Below are 10,000 nucleotides of genomic sequence, written 5' to 3' on the forward strand. Positions count from 1 at the left end.
TGACATACAATGGCTTAATACTAAAAGCAGCGCCCGTAATACATTCAACTCTATTCATTGGAGTCATCAAATAAAGGTACGAAATCATTTGTACTGCAGACACTCTACAAACCCGTAGGTATGTATATTTTGGAACCAATTCTCTACTTTCTCAAATCCCATGATACACCTCTTCAACTAGTTCTCTACCTTGAATTAACGATTGTCTTTAATACGTAATTTGCTCTGAATTACTATTATCGTTAATTTTGAACACAAGCTTGACATGGATTATGGGAAATGGTCATATATTTTTTTAAAAGATAACCCAAGTGTATGGACGTAGGACTCAAACCTGGGGATGTTCATTATTCACCCGTCGCCTAACCACTTGACTACCACACCGCTAGCTGCTCTGGGAAAATATTTTAAACACTATTTGATAGTACTGTAGTATCACTCGGCAACAAACAATATTATAATACAATATTATACACTGCAAAAGGTCGGTTTCCAAACTTCACTACAAAGCTAAACATTTTAAAATCAAAGCCTAGGCTTTAATTATTAATCTACCTTATGTCTAATAATTCTTCAGCAGCGATAATCTATGGGAGACTTAAATAAATGCTTTTTTTAAATGTGCGGTGTCTTTATCTTCAGTGATGAAGCGGAGAGAAGCGGTTTCTATAGAGTAGAAGCTCCGAGTTCAAATCCAATCCACTGATATAATTTTTTTATTTCTTTATTTTCTCTGCTACCATAAGTCCTGGGAAATAGTTTCCTAAGTAAATTCAAAGCAAATTACGAATTACCGATAATCGTTCATTACTTGGTTGCCAGATTGGCAATCCCAGTCAGAAAATGAGTAATATTTGTTCGTTTTCTTTTTACTGGGCAATCCAGTTGGAAAATGCGTTTGTTTGTTAGTTTTCTTTCTTTTTTTTTGTGTCATGAAAAGTCTTGCCTGTAACTCCCCTGCTAAGTGGTGTCTTTGTGCATAGAGTCTTCTGTGCGTATTTGTTAGGTTTGAGGGGGCTGGGGTAATGCGTAGATTGTCTGGTGCACACAGGAGAACATTTAATTATTAACCTGCAATGGCGCCGAAAGTCATTGTAACGCGAATGGCGTTTTAGTGCATTTTTAAACAAAATATACCCTTATGGAGCTCAAGAATAGAACTTCAATTGGATAAACAAGACAGGCGGTGAAAATTTAATCTCTGGAATCTTTAAAGCGACGAGTAATGGACTTCGACAACAATCTATCGCCCGTCGAGCCGAAATCAAAGTGAGCTGTATTTCTAATATTTTACCAAGTGTGCTGTTATGAGAACACTGAAACCAAATCGGAAAATTCTCTGGTAACGTATGGGTTCAGCAAAGACAAAGAACGAATCGAACACCTTAAGTGGATCTGTGATCTCTGTTGTCTTGCTATTTGTATCTGCACAGTCTTCAGGTAAAAAAAATAATTGGAAATGTGACAGCCAAGAATTATTTGAAAGAAAGCTTGTCGTCTATTTTGTGCTTCATTATTCAAGGAAAAGGTTCTTCATGGAAAGGATTTGAGCCTGAAATTTATTTTGTTGCAATTACGTATGGTAATTTGACACGATTGAGTTTCTTGTCTTCACGCACGTAATGAAATAGGAAGGGGTTTTTGCCTCTAATAGCAAATATGTTGTTTGTTTCAAAAAATATTTCGCTGGAAAGGGTGCCCTTTATGAATTCATCATGTTTTGTAATATGCAGGCTTAACTGGATAGGTTTTATGGAAATAGTAAAGCATCTTCGTGTCAAAATGAGGTTAGCGTCTTTCTATTGTGTTAACTTAATTACTGGGTTGCCAAACCCAGTCGGAATCTGCGTTTCATTTCTTGGTTTTCTTACTTCGCCAATTTTATAATTTTATTTTTTCCGTGTCGGTAAAAGTATTGCCTGTCACTCCCCTGCTAAGTGGTGTCTTTGTGCATAGAGTCTTCTGTGCGTATTTTGTTAGGTTTGAGGGGGCTGGGGGTAATGCGTAGATTTCCCTGGTGCACACAGGAGAACATTTAATTATTTATTTTATTTACTTATATTAAAAATAAAAATAAAATAAATAATTAAATGTTCTCCTGTGTGCACCAGGGAAATCTACGCATTACCCCAGCCCCCTCAAATTAACCTAACAAAATCTAATTATTAAACCTGCAATGGCGTAGAAAGTCATTGTAACGCGCGTGACGTTTTAGTGCATCTTTGAAAAAATATATACCCTTAGCGAGCGCAAGAATAGAACGTCAATTGGATAAATAAGACAGGCGGTGAAAAATAAATGTCTGGAATCTTAAAAGCGAGGAGTAATGGACTTCGACAACAACTATCACCCGTCGTGCCGAAATCAAAGTGAGCTGTATTTCTAATATTTTACCAAGTGTGCTGTTATGTAGAACACTGAAACCAAAGGGAAAATTCTCTGGTAACTCATGGGTTCAACAAAGACAGAGAAGGAATCGAACACTTTAAGTGGATCTGTGATCTCTGCACAGTCTTCAGGTAAAAAATAATAATTGGAAATGTGACAGCCAAGAATTTTTTGAAAGAAAGATTGCCTCTAATAGCAAATATGTTGTTTGTTTCAAAAAATATTTCGCTGAAAAAGGTGGCCTTTATGAATTCATCATGTTTTGTAATAGAGCGGTTTTCAAACGAGTGTCGTAAAACCAAAACCAAAGTAATTACTTTGGCCAATCAAGAAGGACGGAGACAATCCAGTAAACCAATCAAAACTCGAAGTAATTACACGTAGCCGACACAAAGCGCGGGAAAATGTGCACGCGCGAGCCACAATTGGTTTTGGTTTCACTTCTGATTGGTTGAAAAAATGGCGCGAGAACTTTGAACCAATCACTGAGTGAAGTAAATGCAAAACCAAAGCAATTCGCTAATTACTTTCGACACTCAATTGAAAACCGCTCTATGCGAGCTTAACTGGATAGTTTTTATGGCAATAGTAAAGCATTTTCGTGTCAACATAAGGTTCGCGTCTTTCTGTTGTGTTAACTTAATTAAATATACCACGCTCGTGAGTTTGTATTTGTCATTATAGCGTAAGGTGAAGTTTATTTGGGAAGCCAACAATATTTCTTTAACTTCCTGGTTAATCCAATTTATTGCTACGACTTACTAGTGCGAAGATTGTTTACATGAAACTCACGCTTTTTGTGAATTTTGAGTGTCATGAAATTACACCATTTGCGTGAAAATATATCCCTTTACTATAACACAAAAACATTCAGATAGTAACAAACTTCATACTTATTAACCATTTCTTCTGTTTTTGTGCTTGTCAGAATTGTGATTTGCGATAATTCGCAAGTCTGTTTTTGTATCTCATAAATGTTCAGATTTTCAATTACGTGGCCGCTCAACCTCGCGATTGTGTAAATAGTTCACCCTGAAGTCAAAATAGATACGTTTCTCAGGAATCCGACAAACGAAATGCCAATATTCACTTAAATATTACAACAAAATTAAAAAACCAAAGACGGAAGTTTCTTGGCTAAAAAGTACGTTGTTTTACTCTGAAAACGACGAACGATTAACATTCTTTCCCGTAGTTCATTCAGTTGACACGTGATCACGTGCACCTTTATGGTTGCCTAGTTCTTACTTTTGACAGAACATCATGGCCTTTTACTTCATTCATAAAGTCAGAGACTGCAGAAATTTTCGAGTTTTTACGATCGATTGTCACTAATCTTTCGATGAGAATTCGATTCAGAGTTATAATTATATAAAAATTATGTTATTTTTTTTTCTTCATCTGTCTTTTTCTGTTAACTCCCGGCCTTTACGGTACTTTTTGGTGCAAAGGTAAAGCCTAAAAAATGTTTTGACCTGACATCAGATTAGACCAAAACGAAGAAAAATTGTGAAGCGGAAACATCTTATTAGTGTGTGCAATAAACGTTTGCTTAGTGCAACTGCAAGACATGCAGGAAAACGTCCGTCAGAGCAATTTGCAATTACTTTTTTTGCAGACTATTTATTTAAGGAAGAAACGAGTGAGTTTTACTCAAGAGCGTGTTTTGTTATCTGTAAACTGAATTTATTACCAAAGCTTAAAAAACTAAAAGACCTCAAAATGGGACAGGACCTTACAAAATAATTAAAAATGCGAGCCTGTGAGTAAAAGGGCCTCTGCTGGCACGACATCTGGGTGACCCCTCAAATGGTGTTAGTGACCCCCGACTTGAAAAACTTAACTGGAATGCTGCAGTTCAATACCACACAATTCAGTGCCTTCTTTTTTTCTGTAATACGTACCACAGACAACCCAGTGTACGCTTCATGGAAGCGTCAAGTTTAGAGAAGAGTAGAGCAAGGCATTGGAGCCACCTGAATTTAAAAAAGCAACATCTCCTTAAAGGCGCAGTTATACTGTGAAATGTTTCGTGCAACTTGTCTCGCAATGTTTTGGCGACATTGTGGCGGGACAAGTTGCACGAAACATTTCACATTGTAACATACCCTGCAACGGCCAAAATTGTTGCGAGACAAGTTGCACGAAAAGTAGAACTTAATCTTTGCCGAACTCTCGACAAGGGCTCTTGCAACTTGTCTCACAACGATTTTGGCCGTTGCAGGGTATGATACACTGTGAAATGTTTCGTTCAACTTGTCCCGCCGTAATGTCGCCAAAACATTGCGAGACAAGTTGCACGAAACATGTCAGTGTAACAGCGCCTTAAATTGTCCAGCTGAATGAGAGGATCAATCAGTTCTCTCTTTTGTCCATAACCCGTACTTCAAATACACATCCATTTCCTTCCGTTCATCGAATCCTTCCCGGAAACAAATGAGCCCAACAAATTGACTTGCTCTCAACCTTGAGACTTCGTAGCTCAGTTTGTAGAGCATTGTACTGACATCGCAGAGGTCATGGGTTCGAATTCCATTGTTTGTGACAGTTCATTGTTTCCTGAACCAGTCACGAGAGCCGTTGCCATAGCTGCGCCTGACCCTGATTGTTTTGTTCGTTTGTTCTTCAGCGAGTCTGAAACCAAAACCTTCCTACAATGTAACCTCGATTTAACGAACCCCTCCATAACGATGTCTTCAGTACAACGAACGAAATTCTTGACACTTTTTATAGTAAAACGTTTGAGAAAGAAACATACTGTTAATTTACCATTTATTCCGATGAATCCCAAAAATTTACACAGCAAAAAAAAAAAAAAAAAAAAAAAAAAATCCACTCACTTTAATTGATAGCTTAAGTTTACTCTCTGACAAGAGTGTCTCTTTTCAAATGGTCAAATACCATACTGGATGCTTATTTTTATATTAAAGTAGAGGTAGCCATCACTATAATAGAAAGCTAAACTTCTACAATTTCGTGCTTGGATAAGACCCGCAAAGAGTGGAGACTAGCGTACGTCTTGTAACGCTCTTCCTTGTAAAAATGGAGCTCATTTCTGTCAGTTTTATACCCATTTCAGTGTTTTTTAAAATAAAAGCGCGCTTGTCCCATACAGATGAATTGAAATCTGTATCTGTAGATGTCAAACATCATTTTGACCTCTAGAAACAAGTGATACCACAGGGAACCCCTATCACATGACACTCTTGCGAAGCAAAGCATTACGTAGATATCGTCAACGCCCCTTCGCCCTTATTAACCCTTAGACTCCCAGGAGTGATCGCTACGTAAATTCTCCTCACAATTTCAATGAAATGTCAGTGACGTAGGTATTGAGAATGAAGAATATTATCAGGTTAAGAAGTCACGCCTGGTGTGATCTTCACATAACACCAAATTCTCATGAGGAGAATGAACGTTTTGATAGTGGGAATGAAAGGGCTAATGGATTCCCCATTGACGAGTAAGATCGTTTGCAGTTACACCGCGTGAAATCTATAAGCGACACTCTTCGGAGCTAAAGGCCAGATTAATTTATTATTCAGTGCCCGTTTACCTCAGAAGCGATATGGGCCTTACTTATTTCGTACCCGGAGCCTCGAGTTGACATGTTTGGGAACGAGTTTCGGTGGGGGACTAAACCTGGCCGCTGTGTGATTAAGGCACATTCTGAGCCACCTTTAATTTTTTTTAAACCGTGCCGTCGATGGTTTAATAGAGAGCTTTAGATTCTAGTACGAGAACGACTACGAGTACGAGATTTTCTCATAAGACAACAGTGAGCGCGCGCAATCCAGCGTCATTTTGGCTGGAAAAACGTGATGCCGTCGTCATTTTAGTACGAGATTTTGCAAAAATGTCGTCGAATCAAAACAAGTCAACAACACGGTAGCAGTTTGGCATTTTTTGATTAGCAAAAAGACTCAGTTACCAGCAATAAGAATAACTGAGCAACCTATATTGCTAACAAAGAGTAAGATTAAGCGCACGGGTTATAAATTTCCTTAGTATTTTCGCTAAAAACGGGCAGTCAAAACTCGTACTCGTTCTCGTCCTCGTCGTAGAATCTAAAGCTCTCTAATAGCAAACAGATTGCGAGGACTGCTTGTAAAGCTCGCTTGCAGGTCTTCTATTAGAAAATACACGCAAAGGGCGTATGGACGTAAGTTTAGTAACGATAGGATTAATTATCGAAGCTTAATTTGCAGTGCTCGAGAAAATCATCTATGCTTTACCCCTAGAACGAGAGTGGGTCCCAAAGTAGTTGGTTGAACTCCCAGGTAAGATTTTCCACTTTCCTCGTGTGGGCCATTTCCCTATGAAGGGCAAATCTCAGGCAGATTTCTTAAAATTAATGCCACTGCAAAGTATACTTTGATGGTTACCTCTGCTAGAAGGCACAGCTTAAAATTGTGCTCAGTGACCTGGTCTTAAAATGGAAAGGAGGCTGGGTAGAAAAAAGACAAAAATAGGACATTTGCATGATGACGCCATATGACTACAAGTACCAGAATCCTTCAGGTTTCGCTTGTCTCATGTTAATTATAGCTATTGTTATTTTTACCCCACTGGGAATACAAAATTTAAATAAGAAAAGAAAAACAAACTGAATTGTGGTAGTTGTAGTCAAATGACGCCTCGTGAAAATTGCCTATTGGCGAGCATTAAAAAGGATAAGAATAACAAAAAACAAAGAGGCCGGTCTGAAGACGAGGCGGCCTCGCTACCATCCACAAGGCCGGTTTCTGATCACGCGAATGTCATAATGGTCTATTACTGCTTGAGAGTTGGGATAAAGGTGTTTTCAGGAAAATAAAATATTCACTGTGGATCAGGATCCTTGTCGTCTGAAATAAATGAACAAAACGAATGAAAACAAGGTACCATGCGTAGCAATCGCTTCAGTGGATTTTCGATGTTTTGGCCGCTCGAAAAATGGAGGGAGACATTTTTAGGCCTCGCGAAAAACGGAGCGAGACAAAACCGTGTTCTCGCCCCATTTTTCGCGCGGACAAAAAGAACCGAAACGTTTGCTACGCAGGCTGCAAACAATGTTCATTTGATACGACACTTCGGGACGCTGTATTTACTAATAGCAACAGTTTTAATGCAACTTGGTTTGAATGCAATCAGCTAAAATTTAAAAAAATTCAAAGCATTTTGGCTGACTACAATTATCTCCACATTGTCCAAAAATGAACAAAAAATCAATGTGGGAAGTTTAAAAAATTTCAAGATTTCTCAGTGCCCTCGGGACATGGAATCCAGCTAACTTGCGGCTGCAAGGCACATGAAACTATGGTCGCTAAATGCGAAATTGTCCTTTAAGGAACCTCAACAGTTAACTACATTCACTTGATGGGTCCACTTAAACAAAGTTTGGCAGAGAACATTTCACTTCAAAGATGTAATTGCAATATTTTTGGGCTTACAGACACTGTGGCCTTATTCGCTAAAGAAGCCGGATTTTTTCAGATTTAGGGTGTTCTTTTGGGCATGTTCTCTCCAAAACGAAGTCGGTGACCCCCCATTTTTTTTTACATTTCTGACATCACTAACTCATCATCTTTCAATGGTAAAATTTACAGAAAAAATTCAATGTTAGAAAATTTTCGCGCGAACGTCCTTAACAACGGCTCTAATCGAATTCCCTGGGATGGCAAAAATTGGGATTTTGAAAATTCTGTTTCCCCTCCTATGAAAAAGAAACCTTTCCTTAAGATTCTGACCTGTCTGAGGGTCTTGACCTTCGCTTCTATTCTGTGTTCTATGTTGGTCGACCGCTTCTTGGGCTTGACCTCTGAGCTCATCAAAAAGCTCTGGATTGGATCTCTGCATCTGTTCACCAAATTGCTGGGCCCTTGACAAATAAACCAACAAGTCCCCAATTACGATCTCAACAATCTTTAAAGGCAATTTCAAGAGGGTTTAACAACAGAATGGGAGGCGCGGTGGCATCATGGTTAGTGTGCTCGACTCTGGATCAAGTGGTTCGGGTTCGGGTTCGGGTTCGGGTTCGAGTTCGGGTTCGGGTTCGGGTTCGGGTCCTGAACGGGGACATTGTGTTGTGTTCTTGGGCAAGACACTTTACTCCCACGGTGCCTCTCTCCACCAAGGTGTATAAATGGGTACCGGCGAAATGCTGGGGGTAACCCTGCGATGGACTGGCATCCCATCCGGGTGGGAGTAAAAATACTCCTAGTCGCTTCATGCCACAGAAACCGGGATGAGCTCCGGCTCTGATGGGTCACTTGGCTCGTAAACAGACTTTACTTTTTTTTTTTTTTACTTAACTACAGAATAATCGGCCATTTGGATGCAGTACCGCTAACTAGGTTAAGTGTTCTGCAGCTAAGCCCAGTGCCGGAATCAGAAGCATAGAGCGTTACGATCTAGAGGGCAAATGCGTATCCAAACACGGCGTCCAAAAAAAAAAAAAAAAAAAAGGCGAGAAAACGATAGGTCCAGCTGAATGAGCCAAAACGTTTGCTGGGCACTGTATGCCCTATACAGTTAAATTTCATGAAGACAGATCTGGATGGAACAGACACCAGATTCTTCTCTAGAGGGCTAAATATCAGTTGGAAGGAACACCCAACGAGAGCAGCAATTAACTGAAGTGTCCTCTAGGCCTCTCATACCCTTTATGTCGAGAGCATTACAACAGGGATAGCGACTATTTGAAACGTATTATTTCAAATGAAAAAGAAGGAGAACTATTTTTAGAAGCATACTAATCCCAGAGGATCGGGGGACTGAGTACCATTGAAGACACACGCCAATAGAATAATTTTGTTCAATCATCCTGGCCAGGGCCAAAGTTACATTGGAGGAAGAAATAACACCAAACTTACGCTTGAAAAATGCCTGCTGCGCCACCCATGCCGCCCGAACCCCCGCTGGCAGTCATCATATTTGTCATCCTGATTAAAATAAAATAAAAAACCCATTCAGACAAGGTTAGTTACAACTAAGCTTCCTAAACGACTCGAACAGAGCGACTTTCGGTTGAGCGTAGGAAGCAATTCCAGATTCGTTTTGAAGTGTCTTTCCTTCAGGCAGTAGCTGGTTCGCACTTGTTCCTGCACTTGGGGGCACTTTCATTACTTTCCCCGTGTTCTAATTGGTTCGTTCAAGTTTCTGTGATTGTTTTAGTTGATAGGAGGAACAAGTTTGGCCTTTGACTTACAACACTTCATTGAAATCACGCGAGTCTGTCTTTGCCGCCTTTAACAAAGTAAAGTGGGGAAGATTTTCCATGATTTGTGGTTTTTTTTCAAAAATAAAACAATGATTATTGACTCCCGCTTGTTGGAACTTTGCCTTGCATTATTTCATTTCCCTAGCAGCAGGAAGTTCACGATTCACATCCCTGGGGTTTTGATAACCACGACCAGTGGGCCAGCATGCACTGGGGAAATAAACCAACGGATTACTATTTTTCTGCTTATCTTCTTGGCAAAGAATTAAAGTGACGACGACATATTTTCTAAATTTTCTCAAATAAATATAGCAATAGCCTGGAAGCCTATAGAGCGGTTTTCAAATGAGTGTCGTAAAACCAAAACCAAAGTAATTACTTTGGCCAATCAAAAAGGACGCAGACAATTCG

The 10,000-nt window shown here is 39.4% G+C and overlaps 1 protein-coding gene across 1 annotated transcript in view; it reads right to left on the reverse strand.

Moving 5' to 3' along the window:
* Nucleotides 1–4,762: 4,762 nt before the first annotated feature.
* LOC137967246 (small glutamine-rich tetratricopeptide repeat-containing protein alpha-like) overlaps nucleotides 4,763–10,000 on the reverse strand; it is a 19,543-nt gene continuing 14,305 nt past the window's right edge. The window contains exons 10-12 of the mRNA XM_068813764.1: nucleotides 9,243–9,311; nucleotides 8,118–8,248; nucleotides 4,763–7,235 (exon numbers count right to left, since the gene is read on the reverse strand). Of these exons, the coding sequence (XP_068669865.1) occupies nucleotides 7,210–7,235; nucleotides 8,118–8,248; nucleotides 9,243–9,311 (226 nt within the window). The 3' untranslated portion in view covers nucleotides 4,763–7,209. The remainder of the gene's footprint in view (nucleotides 7,236–8,117; nucleotides 8,249–9,242; nucleotides 9,312–10,000) is intronic.

The sequence above is a fragment of the Montipora foliosa genome, chromosome 8 (assembly GCF_036669935.1).
Source record: "Montipora foliosa isolate CH-2021 chromosome 8, ASM3666993v2, whole genome shotgun sequence".
Lineage (NCBI taxonomy): Eukaryota > Metazoa > Cnidaria > Anthozoa > Scleractinia > Acroporidae > Montipora > Montipora foliosa.